This window comes from Mastacembelus armatus, chromosome 19, assembly GCF_900324485.2.
Source record: "Mastacembelus armatus chromosome 19, fMasArm1.2, whole genome shotgun sequence".
Classification (NCBI taxonomy): Eukaryota; Metazoa; Chordata; class Actinopteri; order Synbranchiformes; family Mastacembelidae; genus Mastacembelus; species Mastacembelus armatus.
In genome coordinates this window covers 3352581-3376628 of record NC_046651.1, presented here as the reverse complement: position 1 = coordinate 3376628, position 24048 = coordinate 3352581, and the positions used below count along the sequence as shown (strand labels likewise).

Here is a 24048-nt window from a genome sequence, read left to right as displayed (position 1 = left end):
GAAGCAGTCTAAACATAACTGAGGTCCTACAGATGATTCAAGAGCTACTGTAGTAGAAGATTCATTTATTGCAGGTATAGGAAGCATCTGCTGAATTTTATCTCTAATAGTTGTGATTTTATTTGTAAAGAAACTCATAAATTCATCACTGCTGAGAGCTAAGGGAACACTGGGCTCAACAGAGCTGTGACTTTTTGTCAGCCTGGCTACAGTGCTGAAAAGAAACCTGGGATTGTTCTTATTTTCCTCTATTAGTGATGAATAGTATGCAGTTCTGGCTTTACGGAGAGCTTTTTTATATGTTAGTAGACTGTTAAAATAATTAAAATCAAAAGAAACAAACACTTGAAATACATCAGACTGTGTGTAATGAATCTGTATAATAGCGTTATATGAGTTTTACTTTTTGATTTGGATTACTGAAATAAACTTTGAACAAAAACTGAAAAAACTTTTTTATGATTTATTTATATTAAAATTTATTGAGATGCACCTGTATGTAAGATTTGGCATCAAAACGACAACACCGAATGTTTGATAAATCCATTTTAATGGAAAATGTAAAACCCTTCTGAACTTGTACAATGTACAAAGCATGTAACACTTGCATTTTAAAATTTGAAATTGAAGCAAGCCATGTTTTAAAAAAATACCTCAGTGATTGTATATGTATATATTTACACATTATAGTTAACTTTTTTACTGTTTTATCTTCAAAAATTCACCTTGTAAATCTTAAAACAAAGACAGTTCATTCTTAAATAAATTACATCATTTTGTAAATGTCTCCATTTTACAGTGAATACTTTTTTCATAAAATGCTGAAGTGTATAAGCCATTTAGTTTTTTCTTTACATAATACAACTTTACAGTCTTTACAATAGTTTGGCAGTTAATTTTCAAAAAAATGTTTTTATGGCATGAGGACTGTAGAGCATCAATACTTCCCAAACTTACAGGGATTAGCTGGTGTGTGTTTGTGTGTATGTGTGTCTGTGTGTTTGTCCTCCATCACAGTAGAGCCGTATCACAACTGAAAACCACATAGCAAAAGAAAAAAAACTGTACAACTCACATTTACAATAATTTTGTCTCAATAACATTGCATTATCAATCTATAAATTAAATACATTTTCACAGAGGAAATAAAACTGTTTAGGAAAAAAAATACAAACAGCAACAGAGGAAAGTAGAAAAAAGGATGAGAACAGAAAAACTACAGAAAGTACAGACAAGGAAGAAGCAGGGGCTGCTGACTGAAACAGACAGTTTTGTGTTTTTTCCCTCAGATATTTTTTTCTTTATTTTTTTTAAACATCACAGATGACAGTTTTGATCCTGATGTTTGTTTGCTGCTGGTGATGCAATCAAAATCATCTCCTGTCCAAGACTCAGTGTGGGCTGCTGCTACAGACAGGGATTAAACCTCCTGGCCTTTATCATCTGCAGCAGGTTAGAGTGAGAGAGCAGCAGGAGGCCCAGTGTGTGTATTAGTGTCTACTTCATCACTGCTGCTGCCATGAAATATGTGCACTGCTGCTTACAGGACAGTCTCCATGGAAACTGGATCTCAGCAAGATGCACTATCAGTAAACAGTACAGTTCTGTTTCAGTGGGGGCTGGTATTGCTGTTTCAATCCAGCATAGTGGCTTAATAAGGCTTCCAACTAACATACTGTCCTGTCTTCTTCAGCATGTGTTTGTTTGCCCTGTGTTCTGGTGTCTGCAGTCTGTAAAACACTAAGAGGAGGTAGTTAGTTTAATCCCTGGCAGTCCAGTGGCTCCTGGTCTTGTTTTTGTCTCCTCTTGGCACTGAAGGTTTAGGGTGATAGTGAAGGTGGGTGGGTGCCCCTCAGTAGCCTCCTGGATGTATGATGAAGGTGCACTTTCCACCTTGAGTTCCCCTGGGCCATACGACCAGCTCTGACCCGAACACTTCTAATGGTCACGTGACACAGACATCTGTGTGGTGAGGGAAAGGTACTGATGGGTCCCTCTCCGGAAGGCCTGGACAAGGCTAACAGGGTGTGTCATGAGTTCTCTTCCTCATCATCTTCCTCAGAGCTGCTTCTTTTCAGGGAGCTGACCACCTCCTTCACACAGTGGTACAGGATGTTTTTCACCTGAGGAAGAGAAAGAAAAGGAATAGGAGAGTTTCAGCAGCTGGAATTCTATTAGTGATGTCAGTTTTTGTGGGTATGTTTTAAAGGGGTGGTATTTCAATGCTGACCTATAAATAATGACCAGTAACTGAAACAACTATTAGCCAATCAAGTCCTGTGCAGGTTTTTGTAATCGTCTTCCTAATCATGCTCTCTTTAAAACATCCTTACATCCTGGGGCAGTCATGACCCAATAGATTGAGAGTCGGACTCATTACCCAAAAGCTGCAGGTTTGAGTCTCAGTACTGGCAGGAATTGTCATGTGTTGTCAGTATTTGCCCCCCAGCATTGGGCTGCCCACTGCTCCGGGTGTGTGTGTGTGTGTGGGTCAATTCAATTCAATTCAATTCAATTTTATTTGTATAGCGCCAAATCACAATACAAATCATCTCAAGGCACTTTACAAAAACTAAAACTAAAAACCCAACAATTCCCTTATGAGCAAGCACTTGGTGACAGTGGAGAGGAAAAAACTCCCTTTAACGGAAGAAAAAAACCTCCAGCAGAACCGGGCTCAGTTTGGGCGGGCATCTGCCTCGACCGGTTGGGGTGAGTGGATAGAGCAGAGAGAAAAGAACAGCAACAATAAACAACAAATAGACACTGCAAGTTGGTGGGGCCAGTAACTGCACATCAGCGATAAACAGCTCCAGGACCAGGGACACCTGCAGAAGGTACAGAGAGAGAGAGAGAGAGAGAGAGAGGGAGGGAGAGAGCACAAACTAGGGGAGAGAGAGAGCACAAGGTTAGTAACATTCAATGGTGGAATATACATGAGGTGGGAGAGAAGGGGGGGGGTTAGGGTAGGGGAGCTCAGTGCACCGATGGTCCTCGGGCAGTCTAGGCCTATAGCAGCATAACTAACTAAGGGATGGTTCAGGGTTGCCTGAAGCCAGCCCTAACTATATGCTTTGTCAAAGAGGAAGGTTTTAAGTCTAGCCTTAAAAGTACAGAGAGTGTCTGCCTCCTGAACCCAGGCTGAGAGCTGGTTCCACAGGAGAGGAGCTTGATAGCTAAAGGCTCTGCCTCCCATTCTGCTTTTGAGAACTCTGGGAACCACAAGTAGGCCTGCACTCTGAGAGCGAAGTGGTCTATTGGGATAATATGGTACTATGAGGTCTTTAAGGTATGAAGGAGCTTGATTATGAAGGGATTTGTATGTGAGAAGAAGGATTTTAAATTCTATTCTATATTTTACAGGGAGCCAATGAAGAGAAGCCAATATAGGAGAAATATGATCTCTCTTGCTAGTTCCTGTCAGGACGCTGGCTGTGGCATTCTGGATTAATTGGAGGCTTTTTATTAAGATATTAGGACATCCAGATAGTAATGAGTTACAGTAATCTAGCCTTGAGGAAACAAATGCATGGACTAGTTTTTCTGCATCATTTTGAGACAGGATGTTCCTAATTTTGGAAATGTTGCGCAGGTGAAAGAATGCAGTTCTAGAAATTTGTTTTATGTGTGAGTTAAAGGACATGTCCTGGTCAAAAATAACTCCAAGTTTTTTACAGTAGTGCTGGAGGCCAGGGCTATGCCATCTAGAGTAGCTATAATTTTAGAAAAGTTATTTCTGAGATTTTTAGGCCCAAATATAATGACTTCTGTTTTCTCCGAGTTTAAAAGTAAAAAGTTACTGGTCATCCAAGCCTTTATGTCAGTTAGACAGGCTTGAAGTCTGGTTAACTGGTTTGTGTTAACAGGTTTAATAGATAGATATAACTGAGTGTCATCCGCATAGCAGTGGTAATTAATAGAGTGCTTCCTAATGATATATCCTAAAGGAAGCATGTACAGGGTGAACAGAATCGGTCCTAGCACAGAACCTTGTGGAACTCCATAACTAACTTTTGTTCGTGTGGAAGGTTCATCATGGACATGAACAAACTGGAATCTGTCCGATAAATAGGATTGGAACCACTTTAACGCTGTTCCTCTGATACCAATCACATGCTCCAGTCTCTGTAATAAGATGTTGTGGTCAATGGTGTCGAATGCTGCACTAAGGTCTAGGAGGACAAGTATCGAAACAAGTCCATTATCGGAGGCTAAGAGAAGATCGTTGGTAACTTTCAACAGTGCTGTTTCTGTACTATGATGTGCTCTAAATCCTGATTGGAAATCTTCAAATAGTTCATTCCTGTGTAAGTGGTCTGATAGCTGCTTAGCAACAGCTTTTTCTAGGATTTTAGAAATAAATGGCAGGTTGGATATTGGTCTATAATTAGCCAAGACACCTGGATCAAGACTAGGCTTTTTGAGTAAAGGTTTGATTACTGCAGTCTTAAAGGCCTGTGGTACGTAGCCTGATACTAGAGATAAATTTACCAAGTCCAATAAAGATGAGTTCATTAATGGCAGGGTGCCTTTAAGCAGTCTAGTCGGGATGGGGTCCAAGAGACACGTTGATGATTTCGATGAAGCAACTACTGATGTAAATTCAGAGAGATCTATAGGAGAGAAGCAGTCTAAACTTAACTGAGGTCCTACAGATGATTCAAGAGCTACTGTAGTAAAAGATTCATTTATTGCAGGTATAGGAAGCATCTGCTGAATTTTATCTCTAATAGTTGTGATTTTATTTGTAAAGAAACTCATAAATTCATCACTGCTGAGAGCTAAGGGAACACTGGGCTCAACGGAGCTGTGACTTTTTGTCAGCCTGGCTACAGTGCTGAAAAGAAACCTGGGATTGTTCTTATTTTCCTCTATTAGTGATGAATAGTATGCAGTTCTGGCTTTACGGAGAGCTTTTTTATATGTTAGTAGACTGTTTTTCCAGGCTAGAAAAATTTCCTCTAAGTTTGTGGAACGCCACTTCCTTTCCAGCCTTCGTGATGCCTGCTTTAAGGTACGAACATGTAAATTATACCATGGGGCTAGTCTTCTCTGAATCACTAACTTCTTTTTCAGAGGGGCTACAGAATCAAGCGTTTCACGCAGTGAGGTTACAGCGCTGTCAACAACATGATCAATTTGGTAGGGAGTAGGATTAAGGCAGCTGCCCTCCACTATGTTTATACTTGGCATAGATGCAAATAAAGATGGAATCATTTTCTTAAATTTATTAACAGCGTTGTCTGTAGTGGAATTTTCTTCCAGACGCTGCATGATCCATCATTTTAAATTCAAAAGTTATTAAAGAATGATCTGACAAAACAGGATTTGGGGGAAAAATTATTAGATGTTCAATTTCGATGCCATAGGTCAGAACAAGATCAAGGGTGTGATTAAAACAGTGGGTGGGTTTATTAACGTTTTGAATGAAACCAATTGAGTCTAATATAGAATTAAATGCAATGCTGAGGCTGTTATTTTCAACATCTACATGAATGTTAAAATCTCCCACTATAATGACTTTATCTGATCTAAGCACTAAATCAGACAGGAAGTCAGGGAATTCAGTTAAAAACTCTGAGTAAGGAACAGGTGGACGGTACAAAATGACAAGTAGAACTGGTTTTTGTGTTTTCCAGTTTGTATGTGAGAGACTAAGATTGAGGCTCTCAAATGAGTTATAATTGTTCTGAGGATGAAAGTTTAATAATAAGTTTGACTGGAAGATTGCAGCTACTCCTCCACCTCGACCTGTGCTTCGAGGAACATGATAATTTTTATGACTGAGGGGGGTTGATTCATTCAGACTGACATATTCATCCTGCTGTAACCAGGTTTCAGTAAGATAAAGTAGGTCAATTTGGTGATCAGTTATCAAATCATTTACTAACAGAGATTTAGAAGAAAGGGACCTAATATTTAATAATCCACATTTGACAGTTCTGTTTTTCTGTTCAATAAGAGGAGTGGTCTTAATTTTTATTAAGTTTTTATGAATAACTCCTCTTCTGTTAACTTCTGATTTATTTGATTTATATGTTCGAGGGGCAGACACAGTCTCTATGTGGTTTGAAGGGGGCGGCGGCTCTAAGGAAACTGCAGAGAAGCGTTTTAGACTGAGTCTCTGCATCCCGGTCCCCACCCTGGATTGTCAGGCTTTAGGTCGGCTAAGAAACTCGGCCAAATTCCTAGAGATGAGAGCTACACCATTCAAAGTGGGATGGATGCCATCTCTCGCTATCAGACCGGGTTTTCCCCAGAAAGTGGCCCAATTGTCTATGAAGCCCACATCGTTTGCTGGACACCACCTAGACAGCCAGCGACGGAACGATGACATGCGGCTAAACATGTCATCGCTGGTCAGATTGGGGAGGGGTCCAGAGAAAACTACACCATACACAAGTCACACTTCACTTCACATCCTTACATTAGCACTTCCATGTCATGGGACTTTCAATAGCATGCCACTGGCACTGCTGTGCTCTTGAAACCCATTATTTCTAATGGCTTGCACCACACGACAACAGACTAGCAATGGAAGATACCTAACCTAGTTGGACTTTGCAGTGTTGTGATGTATGACCACATGACCAATTGAAACAAGGCAACCAACTGAGCATAGAAATCAAAATTGAAGAATGGCCTCTGAATTCCCTGAATTGCATGACACGACTTTGCATTCATACAGAGATCCACAGAAGAAAGCCATGTCCAGGAAATAATTTCCACTGAAGTTGGTATGTCAGGGTAGTTTTAACAGGGACAGCACATGACAGATACATTTTCGTTGCTGACTGGAAGCCAAAGGAACAACCAAATGTAGGCCCAGTAGAAATTCTGAAAACCCTGCCTGTTTGGCCCTGAACCAAGCAGCCAGCTCTGCACAAATGTTGCGTGGGCTGCGCGCTGAAACCAGCAGCAAGCACAGCATATGTTGGAATGGTTCTTAAAGTGATGGGTGGACAAAATTCTGATTTGTTTATTTGTCTGTTTGAGATTTTTAAAATTGTGCACTTCTTGATGGACATCACTGAGCAGTATATCTGAAAACTTTTACATTAGTATGTTTTTCTAACAGAATTATCCTTCTGTGATGAGCTGCTCTTTGCCTTGTTGAGTAGAGCTGATACCCAGGAGCTCAACAGTATGAACGCCCCTACAGAGAAACAGATGGACAGAAGATGGATGTTGACTCACACCTCAATTACAACCGTCTCCATGAGAGAATAAGTGTGTGTGGAGTTTATTTGGAGCACATTGAGTGTATGTGCAGAAAACATCACTGATGATAACTCATTCTGCCATTCTGTCTGTTTTGTACAGGCACAGATTCTCTAAAGAAAAGGGAAAGGCAGGGTGTGAGTTAGACAGAAGGAAGTTGAAAGGCTGACAATCAGTGAAATATATGAGCTGATTAGACTTCTGCACTGCCAAATAATGAACACTAATAATGTCAACGTAAGAAATCTTGCCAAGGTGGTCAAGAAGAGCACAAAAAGGTTTTATAATGTAATGGTAACTGACAGCAGAATTAGTTGTGGTCTGTCACCTGTAGTTTATCCTCGTAGTTGACCTCCTCATTTGGCCGAAGCTCCTGCGTCAAGTGGAAGGAGTTGGCCACATGCTCAGGAGACACAAAGTCATTGATGACCTGAACACAGCTGTGGAGGTTCTGCACCTGACAAACAGGGAGATCAGGTTTGACTCATTCAAAAAATAACAACATGTAATGAGATGATGATGTGACGGTACAAAATGTGCTTTGTTTTTAAATTTAAAAAATGCTAAGATACAAGGAAAGGGTCATAAAGAAGTCATCCTATCAGACATGAAATCATAAGGTTGATGTTACAGTATATTTTTCATACTGTCAAGAAATCCTTTAAAAGATCAAATTCCAACAATTCCCTAGTTTTTAAATCAAACATGAGGGGAAAATTATGGGACTATTTTCAGTGCCAGATTATTACACATTTGGTACTCTAAAAGTATTTCCAGCAGCAGAGGTGTAGGAATTTGCCCCCATGTGGCTCAATGTTGTGCTTTTAATAGATTTTGGACAACAATGGAGCTCTGTGGCACAGATAAAAAATACAGATAAAGCACAGATAAGATTGTTCTATTGTTGGTTTGGCTCTGCATAAGACATTTGTTGAGAGTAAAATAAATAAAGAATATAATCACACTTATGACACATGTAGACAACATGAACATAGCCTGTATTTGTTGCAGGCTATTAACCATTCATATTAATACAGAACAAAAATAGAGACAAACAGTGTATGTCACATTTTTAGTATGGGGAAATATTATCATCATGTTACCAGCAAAGTGGCTGTGTGTTCAATAGTACATACCTGGTGCATGGCACCTGCTGGTATAAGGACAGAGTCTCCCAGGAATTGAACTACAGTCCAACCCTGAACTCCATGCTCATCCAGCAGCCGCTGACGTTGCTTCCTGCTCAGGTACCAGTTCTGCTCTTTGATTGGGTCCTGGTCCCGCGACACATCCAATCCCTGCTCTTTAAAGAGCTGTGTTGGAGGTTGGCAAAAAGGGCAGATTAGGAGGTATTAGTGAGGTCAGTACATATACTAATGTACATTGCATATTTACGGTATGTAGCATTTCATGTAGCATTTCATGTAGCTGTATGTTTGTCAGGATACTGACCTTCTGCAGGAACTCTCGGACTCTGGCCATGTCTTTGTTGAGGTAGATGTGCCACAGGGCCCCGGGTGTCTCACTGGAGTCTTTGAGCCTCCTTCTAACACCTTCGTCCAGATCTTCCTCCTCCAGGCGTTTCAACACTCCTACATAAACACAGACACATATTAAATAACTATTCATGTTGTTCGAAGATAATATTTTTGAACAAGGTGGCTGCTATTTAGACAATCTATCTAGTACTTAATTCTGTTGAAGATCATCAGTTCAAATAATTAAAGGTAAGTTCAGGTTATTCCAAAGTGTAGCCACTTTGCCAAAGTCTGAAAAAAAGACCTCAACAGTCACCCTCAGTTGACCACCCAGACAAAGAAAAAGTCTTCTGGAGGAAAGCTCTATGGTCAGCTGAAACGTGTTGTTTCACCACAATGACCAGATGTATGACTGGTGGAGTGTAGGTGAGGCATTCAACTCCAAGAACTGTAGCAACTTTTAAGCATAGTGATAATAGCATCATTCTCTGTGGCTGTTTTGCTGCCAGCTGAACAAGTGCACTGCACAAAGTATCTGCAATAGTGAAGAAGTGGCACTACCTCAGATTTCTTCAGCATAACCTCAAACAAACAGCTAGACAGTTGAGAAGTGGACACAGCTGGATATTCCCACAGGAGAGTGAGCCAAAACACACATTAAGTTGTAGGTGGAAGGATAAAGGATAAAGGTTTAATCTTTTGGAATGGACTTGCCAAAGTCCTGACCTCAACCTTATTAAAAATTTGTTGTAATTAAAAGTTGGGCTCCTGACAGGAAACTGATACCAATTCTGCCAAGACATGAGGTCAAATATCCATCAGTATTTTGCCAAAGCTTCCTGATGCTTTCCAAAAGCATCTGCTAAGGTGAAACTTGGTCATGTAACCAAATATTAGGTGTGTTGAATGTACTGTATATTTTAACAGTATTTATAAATTTGACCTTGTGCAAAAACTGGCTGAAGCCTTCTGACCTTTTTTCTTTTTAATTTAAAATAAATAGACCTTCACTCCTGATGAAGAAACATGTCAGCAGCTACTGCTGTGTTTTTAAGTTTTTTCCCTAATACTGGAGATCTGTGGGATAGACCAATAAGCTACAGTAAACCAGGTTTTGGGGTCATGATATTATTGGCTTTAGTGTCTGTATGGAATATGTACAAAAAAACAGCCTCTCCTTTGATTATTCAGGCACACAAAAATGCCCAGGCACAACGTAGCATTTACTATTTACTATCATAACTAAAAATCTAACTAAAAATTCACAGTCCCAGTGCAGTGGAAATCCAGCCTATGCATGTACCTTTCAGCACTGAATGGGATCTTACTACCTCGAGCCACTCCCGTTTAAGAAGGTGATAGTCTGATACGCTTATCCCAACCTATTCTTCTCCATGTATTCACTCCTTGCATTTCTTCATTGTTTTTATCTTACCCCCTCTACATAGTAGAATAGTTTGCTACCATTCCACATAACCTTAGGTTATTTATTCTACTGACTTTAGTCTTACCAGTTTTAGACAGAACTCCATTGCCTCTGGCTACTCCTACATAGACTAGAACAGAGACGACATCTGAGACTTCCACATGGAGGTTGGCAGTCCCAAAGTCCTGGTCCTGAGATGCAGCGACACCTGCAGGAAGACAAATAATGAATTCATAAGAAAAAAGGCAGAGGTGGTACCATTTGCATGGAAACTATTTAGTTTTATTAAGATGTGACTCTTAGTTTTCATACATTTCATTTTCTTATTAGCAGATTATTCACATGCAATTAGAGAAATGGCAAAATGTGCCAAACACCACTGTATTATTGCTGTGGTCAATTTTCCTCTTACCGTAGGCACAGCAGAGTCTCGGTCCCAGATCTGGCCTTACAAAGAAAGATGGCAGGTGGGACGCCAGGTTGAGGTTGCCTTCTGGATCAGAGTACTCTGGCAGGGGCAGGTTCTTCATCAGGTCATCATATCTACAAAAATACCTTAATTATATCAATTTGCAGCCTCTCTTGCTTGATCTGTATTCATATTCAAACCTCTATTAAAAATACATTTGTGAGTGAACAAGAGGTAGAATTATTTTGTGTCCATGTGTAGAGTGTGTATGTTTACCTTGAGGGCATGAGGGCCATGAACTCCTCACCAGACGGCCAGTCCTTTAGTTTGTAGACCACAGGTTCTCCATCTTTACACCTGGGGCGCTCTGAACAGATGTGAAAACATTGTCAGATTGAATCGATTATTGTTCATCAATGACAGTGCACTTTGACACTGTTTGGTTATACGCAGCTATCTAAGGAATCCAATCAGAAGAGTGGGACCTCAGAGAGATCAACTCACTGGTGATATCCTCAAATCCATCCCAGAACTCCTTTATCCCGGAGTTGGACACCACCTGGTCTTTACAGTTGATGAGGTCTCCTTGATGATCTGCAAACTCCTGGTTGAAGGAGTCAGCTTTCCATAGACTGGTATTCAGCCGCCTATGGATTCCTGACACTAGCACAGGCTGGGCAAACACAGAACCATTTGAATTTTTATTATCTGTAATGTATCGAGAAATTACAATTAATACAGTACTGAGAGACTACTGCTGCCACTGCTGATGTCTACCTGTCCTTGTTTCCAACACTGCCTGAACAGCTTCCAGTTGTTCTGGTTGCGGTGATCTTTAAGCCACAGTAACTGTTTGTTGTTTAACCAGCAGTGGGGAATGCCTGGATACTGACTGGTTGAGTCTTCTGGCAAAGCTGCAGTAACAGGCGCAGACTTCCTTCTTTCTGGTTTGGTATCCTCAGTAATAGCAGTGGGGGTGGTGATGTTCCCTGGCATGACAGGCTCTTGCTTGATTGACAGCTTGTCGGTAATATCCTGGCAGCTGGCAGGGATTTTATTCTCAACTACTGAAGCAATGATGTCATCAAGAATATTAGGCATGGTCCGCACACACTTTGTAGTCTTTGATTGGAAGAAAGATGAAAAACATTATTTGAAACCTTATTTCTCAAGCTCATCTCTCAAAATACATGTACAGGACGAGAAAAACTTTTAATTTTAAACATATCTGAGTTACAGTATACTCAGGGTGGGACATGCCCCATCAATGCAATAATGCTGATGAAACAATGCATTTCAAATTAATACATTTAACCCTTGTTCACATCGTACACATCTGTACCTGTGAAGCGGTAGAATAGACTGGTGCAAAAGCAATTCCTGCATCAGTGGAGCCCAGCTTCAGTTTTCCTGCTGTGGTGGTGAGCAGATCTCTGAGCGTTGAGGCCTGCTCCGTACTGTTCGATACCAGTGAGGTGGTTTTACACTGCTGCAGGACCTCTAGGCTGTCCCCTTCCTTGACTTCCTTCTTTGATTTATCTAACAACACTGACTCCTTGTTTTCTGTTAGAGAGAGAAGAGTAAGGAGGCAGAGGGAAAGAAAAGAAGCATTTACTGATCACACACATTCTGGAGAAAAAAATGCTAAATGAATTCATGATGGCACAAATCATTTTAGAACCACTGTGAAAATGCATACTGATTTGTCACATTCCCTTTCCTCTCATCTCACCTTTCTTTTCTTCCCTGGATTTCTGCTCTGCCAGGTCTGCCAGGAAGTGCAGAGGTGACTGGGATTCTGGTGGAGTGAGAGGAGCACTTCCTCTGTCGCTAACTGGACTGCATCCTCCGCCACTTCCTCCATTGGTCTCTGCCTTGGTTCCTCCTTGGTTGGAGTTCTGTTGAGAGCTCATCTCAGCTTTCACAACGGATAGCTTGTTACTGTGGTTCAGGACATTCTGCAGAACCTGGCAGGGATAGGTAAATCAAATGTTAAATAATATCACCTAGTTGGTATCAAATGGTTCTTTCTTTTTGGGCCGACAAACAGAGACCCCTCCTAAAATCTGGAGAAAAACACACTGGTGTTGCAGAGGAGGAAAGACAAAGAGAATTGGGTTGAGACAGTGGTTTACAGAGAAGAGGAGATACAAGCATGTCTCCCCTCTCTCATCATGGGGAATGCGAGGGCCCTGGCAAACAAAATGGATAAGCTTATAGAGCAAGCCCGGAGTCAGAGGGAGTATAAGGAATGTAGCTTGATGTGCTTTGCTGAGACTTGGCTGCACCAGAACAATCTAAATGACAATTTTTCCATTGATGGCTTTCCTACTGTAATGGACAACAGAGACTGTACCAAGTCAGCAACCAATGGTGCTCACATCACCATCCAGGAGATTTTTTGTGCCTTGGGCATTGAAGTGTATAGTGTTGGACTCTAACCATATTAACTGCCCAGAGATGTCTCACATTATCGTTTCTGTTTATATTCCTCCCTCTGCCAGTTTGATGCCGGCAGGTAACACCATTCACTCAGCCACAGCCCGTTTACAGACACAACACAGAGTGCATTTGTTGCTATCTCAGGTGAAATCGACACACTACACTTCCCACATTCACCCAGTATGTGAGCTGTCCCACGAGAGAGTGAACCATAGACCTGTTGTATGCAAACGATAAGGATGTATATAGTTTCTCTCCCCTACTCAACCTGGCAGCTCAGAACACACCCCTCCAACCCTCAGTCAAAGCTATTCCGCTTTGCAAGAGTCACTTTGTGTGAGCAGAACCATCTGCAGCTCACCATGACAAAGGAACTGGTGGTGGACATGTGGAGGACTAAGGTTCCAGTCAGGACAATATTACACAACTCTTTACACCCTCTCCATGACATGCTGGTCAGTCACAGAAGCATGTTCAGACTCATTCCAGAGACTCATTCCCACACGTTGGCCCACAGTGCCACAAATATTAATGCCAGTGGCCATCAACCTGTTCAACTCCACCCAAACAGAGCTGGGATAAGCTCCAGCAGATCCCTGAGACCCTAATTAGGAATAAGCGGGTATAGATAATGGATGGATGGATGGATGGTTGTTAAGCATGTATATAGTGTCCATTATTGACAGGGTTTTTATATTTTGTTCATAGGGGTGTATTTTGTATTATTTTCCTACTTTACAAATTTTTTTCTATGTGAGAAATGGAGCACTGTAACAACTTTTCATGAGGTGTTAAAAAGTACAAAGTACATTGTCTTCCAAAATATGCAAAAATAATTTCAATTAAACGTGATTTTTGTTCTTTCAATTAAAATTTTCAATTGTGTTTCTTCTCCTGTCAGTTTACATCACTGACATCAATCTCAGACAGGTTTGGTAATTAGTTTGCCAGTTGAGCCAAATGAAGGTGAAACTCCTTAAGGAAGTTGTTCCACATTATTAAGCAAGTCACAGGTTTAATGCAATATGGGGAAAAAGAAAGATCTTTCTGCAGATGAAAAGTGTGAAATAGTGGAGTATCTTGCAAAAGGTATAAAAACACTGGATATTTCACGCAACATAAAGACAGATTATCGTACTGTAAAAAGATTGGTGCGCGATTCAGAGCACAGATGAGCTCATTCAGATAAGGGTGTATTAAGGAAAGTTTCTGTTAGTCAAATGCATCGTATTAAGAAAGCAGCTGTGAAAAATCCACTGATGAGTAGCAAACAGGTATTTGAAGCTGCTGGTGCCTCTGGAGTCCCAAGAACATCTCAATGCAAGATCCTACAGAAGCGTGCTGCTGTACATAAAGCTGTATTTCAGCCACCCTTAACCAATGCCCACAAGGAGAAACAATTGTAGTGGACTAAGAAATATATGAAGACTAATTTTGAAACAGTTTTATTCAGTGATGTTGGCTGTGCTACACTGGATGGCCACCAACAAGGCTACAATGTCAGCAAGGGAGGTGATGTTTTGGGCTGGAATCATAGGAAATGAGTCGGCAGGCCCCTTTAAGGTGCCTGAAGGTGTCAAAATGACCTCAACAAAATATTGGGAGTTCCTAACTGCCCATTTAAACCATTTAAGGGCAGTACCAGAGATGCCTATCCAGTCCTCTAACCTTTGTAACAGGATCACATGGTCCACTGTGTCAAACGCAGCACTCAGATACAACAGTACTAAGACAGAGACTCTGCCAGCGTCAGTGTTCAGACGAATGTCATTTGTCACCTTGATGAGTGCAGTCTCAGTGCTGTGATGGGGCCTAAAACCTGACTGAAAATCATCAAAGTCAGTTGTTTAACAGGAGAAAGTCAGTAAGTTGTTGGTAAACAACTTTTTCAAGGACTTCACAAAAAAAAAAAGGCAGGTTTGATATGGGCCGGTAGTTGTTCAAGACTGCTCTTCTTCAGGAGAGGCTTGATAACAGCAATTTTCAAGGCCCTTGGAAATGTTCCAGACAGTAATGAATTATTAACTAATTGAGTGAGTGGTGGTAACAAATTGCTTAATTCTGATTTCAGAAATCGTGACAGCAGGTGGATGACTGGAGATGATCTCTTCAACTGTTCTGTCATTTACAGGTATAAAGTGTGTCAGTTCTACCAAGTGTCTCTTGGATGGCTGCAGAGGAGCTTATTGCTTGTTTAATACCCTGAACCTTGTCATTAAAAAATAATGCAAACTCATTGCATTTAGATGGTGAAATTAGTTCTGATGACTGTGGAGACACAGGGTTTGTTAATCTACTCACTGTAGCAAACAGGACACATTAGTTGTTACTGCTGTTGTTGATGATTTCAGAAAAATACATTTCTCTCTTTCTTTGCAGCGCTTCATTGAACACATCCAACATTTGCTTATAAATATCATAATAAATCTTGGAGCTTTGATTTACGCCATTTTCGTTCAACCTTTCTGCCCTCCCTTTTCTGTGCCCCTGACCGAGCCAACATTTCTCCACAATGTCTTTTGACAGAAGAACCATGCCTTCCAGAGTAAAATCATTTTCATGTAAGACAACGCACCATCCCAAAAAATACCAGCGAGGCCTTGGCTGCCATGGGCATAAAAGGAGAAAAAAAATCATGGTGTGGCCACCATCACCCCCTGACCTCAACCCTACTGAGAACATGTGGAGCATCCTTAAAAGGAAGCTCTATGAGGCTGGATGGCAGTTTACCTCTAAACAGCAGCACTGGGAGGCAATTCTGGCATCCTCAGGAAATACAGGCAGAAACTGAGAGAGCTGTTAAGATGATATCAAAGAAGGGCTATGTTTATATGTAACTTGATCTGTAAAGATGTTTTTTGATTGAAATAGCTTTGATTTGAGAAAAATTACCTTATAATGCAAAAAAAAAAAGAAAAAAAGAAATACAACAGATTTCTGTTTTCAACCCTTTAGAAACTATTGAGAGTTTTGAAACACTGGATTCTCTGGTAGTTTGCAAAAAATGCCTTTGCCATCATTGGTAATTTTGTTTAATAAAATCCAGATTACAATATAACTGTTGAGGAATGAGAAATCTTATTGAGTGCCAATTATATAAACTTTTTAGGAAAAAATGAACAAAAACTGTATATGCATAATAATTTAGAACAGAGTGTATTTCTGATTCTGATTTGTATTAAAAAACAAAAAACTGCTTAGTAGCTGCCATGTGCCATCCCAGCTGACATTAGGCAAAAGGTGGGATACATCCTGAACAGATTACCAGTCCGTTATAGACAACCACTCACATTCCCACCTACTAGTTAGAAACACCAATTAGCACATTAGCATAGCACTACGTGCATGAAGCTGGAGTACCTGGGGAAAGCCCATTCATACACAGGGAGAACATTGTGCGATTCAACTCTTATAAATATTCCACCCTAACACTGACATTTTTCATGAATATTAAGTGCACACACATCAAATAGTGTGATTTGCCATGCTGGATGAAGAAAATCACGTTTTAATCAGAATATAGTCTGTTATGGTCACTGGAAATCAATGCATGTCTTTACAAAATATCTTAAAAAAGATATTAGGTAATTGCATAAAAATAATGAAAAATAAATGTGACACTATCACCAACAGTGTTCGAGCCATGCAAGTGGATTAGTCAGTTGTACCTGTGAGACTCCGTTGGTGGCTGGTAGTTTGGTGAGGACGGTCTGTTTGTTGGTGCAGGGACAGTGGGATTTGATGTTATGTTTGTCTCTCAATAAGTGCATGAAATTCATCAACTCTGTCAACACTGAAACATTAAAAAAAATGCAGCATAATTTTATCATTTTTTAAAAATAAAATGTTATTGAAATGCACATAGTCCAGTCAGTGATCCTGGGACAGTTATTGTACTACAGCAGTAGCATGATGCCTACTATTGGTTTGAATTGCCTACAGACAGCCAAAATAAGATCATGGAATATGGTAAAATCTCCAGCAGAGTGTTCTTTACCTGTACTGGGTATGATCTGGGTTGGCATCAGGTGTTTCTGATCATGGGGCTGCCCTTTCACACACTTCAGCCAGCTGTATAGTTCTTTATCTGATCACAGAAAAGAGACATAGGTCAGTTGCTGTAATTATACATGTATGCATAACACCCAAATGTACACAAACGCACAGAGGCACACCCAATATTTCCACCAGGGTGCATTCTCCATGTAACTAATGGTTTGTGAACTTTCTTATGTGTCGCCAGGACCACACATCATGCAGGTTTGCTATCCAGGAAATGCTAACTTAACAGGATACATTAGTTGTTACTGCTGTTGCTGATGATTTCAGAAAAATACATTTTTGTAGGTGGAACGGAGTGAATACCCAGCGCCCTGTCCACCTTCAATACCAATGATTGACGTGAGACCTTTGAGCAAGGCACTGGACCCCCAACTGCTCCCCGGGCGCCGCACAGGCTGCCCACTGCTCCGCGTGTGGGTGTTCACTGCTGTGTGTGCACTTTGGGTGGTAATGGAATTTCCCCATTGTGGGACTAATAAGGGTAATATCTTAACTTAACTTAACTGACTAACAGAGAGAAGGAACCTATAGCTTGGGTCAGAACAGAAGCTTGCATACACCACACAGCATATTCACATGCACATAAGAACAAGGTTATACAGGAAATTACATGCAGTGCAACAAGCCTGATTACTCGAAATCCATGTTAGTAGAATTCACCAACTTTCTGTGATATGAATGCACACAACAATTTCCATACACCAAACTTATCTGGCATCTTGTTTGGCTGTCAAGTGTTTAAATACAATACTGACCTTTGGAGCTCCTTTTTTCCCTGGCCTTGTAGCAGTCCAGACAGACAACAAAGCCACATTTCTGACACACCCAGTGGATATTGAAGAGTGTTGCTTCACAGGCATCGCACATCTCCCTCACACCTCGAACTGCTCTTTTCCATGCCATTTTAGCTGAAAAACAGCATGTTTATTTAAAAAAATAGCAAAGGTTATTTGGTCAAAATGTCAAAACGTCATTGTCAGACAACTTACCATCCTTCTTCACCCAGCTGGCTGCAGTATTCTCAGTCACAACCATCTGACAAAACTTGTCTCCTATGAAACTGAGGATGTACTTAGCTGTGCTTTGGTCAAGGTGGCTTTCCTCCACAGCCGCAGGGATCCACAGGGCCAGAGCTTCCTCATCAAACTGGTCCGGAGTAGAGAAGCCATCCATCCGAATAACTCCATTTTTACTATAGGAAAGCCTGAATGGAAGAAAACTGGTTCTAAGTAAACTGTTTTGTCCAGCAAAGATGGTATAATACATTCATCTTGGGATGAGAACGGGGGCAGGACGCAGCATGCATATTTATAGTTTTCACTTTGTTTTTAAAATCTTGCGACTGGAAAGCACAAGGCATGTAAAACATGGTTCTATTAGCTATTACTCATGGGGAACATTTGGAAACCACTGAAACCATTTGAAAGATGCAGGGGAGACAACATCCTACACATATTGTACCCTACAATACTCATACTACTCCTGTAGTAAACTACAGTCAGTGGCAATGAGTATTAGAAACTGATATAAATGTAACTTTTTGCATTTATTTCATTTTAATGCCTGAACCTAACCAAGACGTTTTATTTCCTTAATCTAACCAAGACGTTTTATTTTATTCATGCAATTTCTCAATACCACAACATTGATAAATTTGCCATACAAAATTTTTGCTGTTCCTTTTTCCCCCCACTATATCTCATACATAGACATATTCAAAATTAAATAAAAACAAATAAAATAAAATAATATAGACTAATAAGCAAATTACTAGTCGCAAATACAAAATATAATTTTAGTGAAAAAATAAAAAATAAAAAGGTGCTCAAAATTCACTTCACAGTCAGCTGTATTTTAGTGGTTAGTTGGTTTTATTTTTTGGTAAAGTAGTCATCTTAGTACTAGGTGTACTAGAAATGGCTGCCGTGCTTTAGAAAACTTATTGGTTGTGCCCACCAGTGGGCACCTGATTTTTTCCATTTCTAAAAACCTCTGCAATTCTGCAATCCACTGGTCATGTGAGGGATGAGTCTCCTGCTTCCACCTCAGAAGTATAAAGCGCGCCTTGCAATTAGAAATGCAAACGCAATAGCATTTGAATAATGTTTGGGCAGAGGAGAGTCACTCCATATCACTCTAAAGATGGCAGTTAAAGCGGAGGGGGAAAATTTGACTTTATTTACTTCTGTAAATGTGTTAAATGTAGAAGCCCAGTATTATGAAGATTGGGGCACATCCAGAAGCTATGGATGAGAGAAAGCCTATCTCTGCCTTGCATTGGCTACAGATAGGGTCAGCTCCAGGATAAAACATGGCCAAATTCTTAACCAACATATTTGAATGCCTAAACCTAACCAAGACTTTTTATTTCCTGAACCTATCCAACACATTTTATTGCCTAAACATAACCAACATGTTTTAATGCCTATATATAACCGTTGTCATGACGTAACTTACGTAATGTACGTAATGAAGTCATTGAAGGTCTGTAGTATTAAAACAACCTACTGAGCTTTCCAGTAGGTGCTAGTAGGTGAGTAGGGACCTACTGACCTATAACTACAGTTTGAAGGGAGGCCCAAACGGGCTACTGAATAGCATGACAATGTTCCAAATGGGTGCAGCCCCTAGCCCATTACTTATTCTAACCTGAACCCTAAAACCAAGTCTAAACCTTCAGTCAGCCCTTTGAGGAGATGCCAGAAAGTGACAACCAAAATGTCCTCACTCCCATAATATAAAAGTAAAAGTGGTCCTCATGCTGCTGCTAAGTATGGCAATTGGTATTTAATATAAAGTTACCCTGTTAGACCCGAGAGTGCAGCTGCTGGTTAGCTCACACGAGTGTGCATGTTTGATGTTCATAGAAAGTATGTGTATGAGAGAACTAGACTGAGATGCTACATTAGTAACGGTTCAAAGGTTGTGGTAAGTTTCCAACTTTTTCGACTGTTCATCATCATCATTCACACAGCATGACACTCACATGTACAGCACCTTTCGCATGCACAGAATGTGTGGAATTTACGTAACATATTTCACTATTTGGTTATATTCCGATATAACATACTTTTTGAATGAATGATGCTGCTTTTTTCATACATTAACACTCAGGTTAGAGAAAGTTTCGCTACGGTCTCCTGCATGAAAGTGGAGTTCAATTCCTTTTGAAGCTGCAGTCTTAGATTAAGATAGAAATAATTTTTAATTTTCACTGTGAGACTGCACATAAAAAAACTTGAAGTAAACAAAATTTAAGTTATAGACAGAAAGCTGATGTTTGTGCTGGAAGATCAGATATTTTGGCAGTTTGTACATGTCTACACAGCAAAATCACCAGTATCAAATTAACACTAAAATGTGTTTATGTGAACAGTGAAAACATATAGACACACATATATAGTAGGGGTGGGAACATTTACTAATTATCATAAATGAGATCTTGCAGATTTCTGAAGTGTGTACACTTTTTTCCATATGAGAGCCTAATGTTACTACCCAGGCTGCAAATTACTGCATGCTCTGAGGACTGCAGAGGTGATGACAACAGATATCCTACTGCCTATATTTTGGTGAGGTGGAAAAGATTTTGAGTTTGTGGATCATTAAGTCAATAGCGAAATACATATACAGTGCCTGCTGCCCCCACAAACCACGACAAAGGGACCAAAAGAACCACAGACAGGAATCTTAAACAAAACTGCATATTAGTGGCAACTGCAAAAGTAGTCAGAATTAAGACATATCACAAAACTTCAGGGAATGTAAACAAATGGAAATTAGGTATAAGCTTTACCGTCTGAAATAGTAGAAGCGACAAAAGACAGGAGAATGTGCTGGTTCCTCCCCTTTCTTGCTGCGGAGAACCCTGCACTCCCGACATTTCTGCAAGTTGGGCCCAATTTCTGAACATGAGTCATCCTGCAGGAAAGACTCCCCTGTCTGCTTCAGCTTCTTCACTTTCCTCCAGTCTTTCAGCACTGAGCGAGGTATTCCATCTGAAAAGAGTACACATTATTAATCATAACAGCACCTATGTTTTACTCTGAGATACATGAAGGGTTGCCATAACCCGGAGTCAAAGATGTTAAAAAATAAAAACAGAAAAATCTAATATAAAGGAATATTTCCTTGTAGCAGTAAGATATATGGAGAGAGAACATGAAGAATACATGAGTGACATTCTTCAGATTTTTGGATTGTTTAAAATCCAGAAATACTGAGTTACATAAAACCTCCTTTTGAGAATATTCAATCAAAAGGAAGCCACCTAATGGTATAAAAACAGTAAGTTGTGAGTACTATATGTGTATTAATACTGTATAATAATGTTTATTTTCAGCGACAATTTGAATTTGGCTTTCTAAAACCTCAGTGATGTAGGGTTAGAGCTACAAATAAATATCTATCCAAGACTTACTGCTGCTAGCCAGTTTGAGTTTGGTCTTCTCTCGAGCTGATCTGAAGATGCCGTTGGGCTTTACATCATCTTCCTCTTTTTCATTGTCTCCTTTCTTCTTGGCCATGTCATTCTGTTTCTTCTTGTATGTTGGTTTAGGCTGACGCTTGGCTCGGCCCTCCATCTTGCTCTCACTGCCATCTGAGTCGTCACCTACACTCTCTGAACCAGACTCATATGGTCGTTTGTTACCCCGCCTGGATAAAGGAGCTGCTTTCCTGTCCTCTCCACCTCCTCCTGCTACACCTTCCATCTTCTCCTCCAACTGCCTCTCTCTCTCACCTTTGCTTCCACAATCTTTGCTCATTTCCACTTCATTGGAGGTAGAGGCGCTGAGATTGACTGTACAGGGTTTGATCATTTCTGACATGGCTGTAGTGTTACTTGTGCTGGTGGTAGTGCTGGGAAGTTTCTCTGGTTTAGTACTGGTTGAACATGTTTGAGCGGTTGTGTTCCTATCCTCCTCTGAGTGGCGGGTTAGCCAGGCTTTCTTTAGCTTGTGATAGTTACTGGGCTGCCCACTGCTTGTTGAGGCTGATCTTGAGGACTGCCCATTAAGCAGGGGACTGGACTTGCCTGGTGTTGTGTTCCCACTGTTGCTGCTGTCGACTGAGGATGCTGGAGCTTGGTTAGAGGAGGGTGTAGGTGGGGAGTTGTGAATAGGTGTTTTGTCAACTGAATTCACACTAAGGGAGGAGCTTCCAGTTGTGACGGCTGTGGGAGCATTGGTCAAGTTGCCCCTGGATTGAGCTGCAGCCAAGGCAGCTTTGTGCTTCTTGAGGTGGACAAAGGAAGAGGAGTAAGGCTGACTGGAGGCAGAAATGGAGCTAGGTGCTGGGGTGAGGCTTGGACTAGGCTGGGGTGTCCCTGCTGGAGTAGGGGAAGGCAAAGACCCCCCTGGAGATGTGGTACATGAGCCAAAGCCCTCTTGCTGCTCTCTTTGTCCTGAATGACTCAAAACCAGGCTACCAATACCAGTTTTATGGGCTGCAAACTCACCCCGAGCTGAGACTGAGTAACCAAGCTCAAGGGTGGCTGTCCCACTTTTATGTTTGCCAAATGCTAATGGTGTTGAAACAGCAGTCCTGCACACAGAGGTCGTGACACTGGCTCCCATAGTTTCTTGCATGCCACATAGAGAAGTCTTTTTATACTGGACACACATGTCGTCCAGGTTTAAGTTGGGTTGGATAACCATGCCAGCTCCAGCATCTCTAACACTTTCCCCTAGCCTAGGACATTCCCTCTGAAGCTTTGATGGATAAAACCTCCCCTGGGAGAGCTCTTTATGGCTCATAGCACCAGATCTGTTAGCACCAACAGGACTGTCATACTTTACGCACGTAGACGGACGCACGATGACTGATGCCACTGCGGCTTGGGGTTTTCCCCTCAACACTCCTTTCTCTCCAGAGTACACACCTCTTCTTTCCTGATGCATTTCTCCGTCCCTCCACCCATCTGCTGATGAAGTCATAGCCTCTCCACTAGAGGCCACAGAGATGACAGCAGCAGCACTTCCGTGACCTTTGATGTCCCTGAGTTCTGGCAGCAGTGTGGGAGGTTTTTGCTGCTCAGATGATGTCTTACTGCCAGTTGCCACTAAACTAACTGGCTGGATGGGTGTGAGGGTTGGTGGAGACAGTCGTCCATAACCTGCTCTCTCCCTCTCCTTTTCCTTTTCTCGCTCTGTGGCCTCTTTTCGTTCCAGTGCGTGCTGTATGGGAGGATGGAAGACAGGTGCTCGGTGGAGAGAAGGCATTGACCTGAGCTGGTGTTGCTGCTGCTGTTGGTGATGGTGGTGGTGGTGGTGGTGGTGATGTAGATGGTGGCTGGGGGCTGAGGAGGAAGAGGAGGAAGAAGGAGAAATAGCAGGGCTGTGGTGTTCTATCCTGTCTATACCTGTGGGGTGCTGATGTTGCTGTTGGACTGGTGTCACCTGCTGGCTGAGCTGCTCAGTAATTTTCCCTGCTAAACCCTCTCCTCCCTCTGGCTGGTGTTTAATGAGGGGAGGGGGCTTGGAGAGGGAGGTTTTGGAGCTGTAGCTGCCCAGGGAGAGGGCGCCTTGGCTGGGTACAGCAGTCCCAATACTGGCCACAACCCCAGGAGTGCCAACAGATACTTTCTCATAGTAAGAGCTGAGCTCCTTGTAAGGGTACAGTCTTGGAGGCTCGTTCACTACACTGTTGGAAAGTGTAGTGAAGTAGTTACTCTTTTCTGATTGGATGACATGGGCATGGGCATGGCTGGTCTTGGGGCTTGGGGAGGCAAGAGCTGGTAACCGGACAGGGAAGGCTGGATCTCTGCTTCTCTCTCTGTCCCTGTCCATCCCAGGATCACTGGAGCGCTGGATTTTTGCAGTGAAGGGTGCGACCTCAATGCTTTCTTTCAGGATTTGCCGATTCTCTTCTTTGTATTTGCTAACTCGTTCATCCTAAGCAAGAAAGCAAACACTGTTAAAACTGGGTTTTTAAATTTTCACTCAAAAGACTGCACCACTCCTGCTAGATTAAATAGATCTACATGTAGACAAATATATGGAACTGATAAT

The 24048-nt window shown here is 41.3% G+C and overlaps 1 protein-coding gene across 4 annotated transcripts in view; it reads right to left on the bottom strand.

Annotated features, from left to right (window-relative positions):
• Window positions 1–858: 858 nt before the first annotated feature.
• jmjd1cb (jumonji domain containing 1Cb) overlaps window positions 859–24048 on the bottom strand; it is a 158411-nt gene continuing 135221 nt past the window's right edge. For 3 of the 4 annotated variants that reach the window (XM_026314672.2, XM_026314675.1, XM_026314674.2), the window contains 17 exons: window positions 21459–23931; window positions 20835–21036; window positions 18028–18242; window positions 17794–17946; window positions 16974–17063; window positions 16645–16769; window positions 12267–12501; window positions 11877–12097; window positions 11312–11656; window positions 11039–11207; window positions 10811–10901; window positions 10538–10668; window positions 10211–10333; window positions 8674–8813; window positions 8358–8534; window positions 7550–7678; window positions 7081–7334 (listed from right to left, as the gene is read on the bottom strand). In XM_026314672.2, coding sequence (XP_026170457.1) covers window positions 7194–7334; window positions 7550–7678; window positions 8358–8534; window positions 8674–8813; window positions 10211–10333; window positions 10538–10668; window positions 10811–10901; window positions 11039–11207; window positions 11312–11656; window positions 11877–12097; window positions 12267–12501; window positions 16645–16769; window positions 16974–17063; window positions 17794–17946; window positions 18028–18242; window positions 20835–21036; window positions 21459–23931 — 5160 coding nt within the window. In that variant the 3' untranslated portion in view covers window positions 7081–7193. Of the gene's footprint in view, window positions 2124–7080; window positions 7335–7549; window positions 7679–8357; window positions 8535–8673; window positions 8814–10210; window positions 10334–10537; window positions 10669–10810; window positions 10902–11038; window positions 11208–11311; window positions 11657–11876; window positions 12098–12266; window positions 12502–16644; window positions 16770–16973; window positions 17064–17793; window positions 17947–18027; window positions 18243–20834; window positions 21037–21458; window positions 23932–24048 lie in introns of those variants that run through there. The other variant, XM_026314673.2, reaches the window with a different exon arrangement.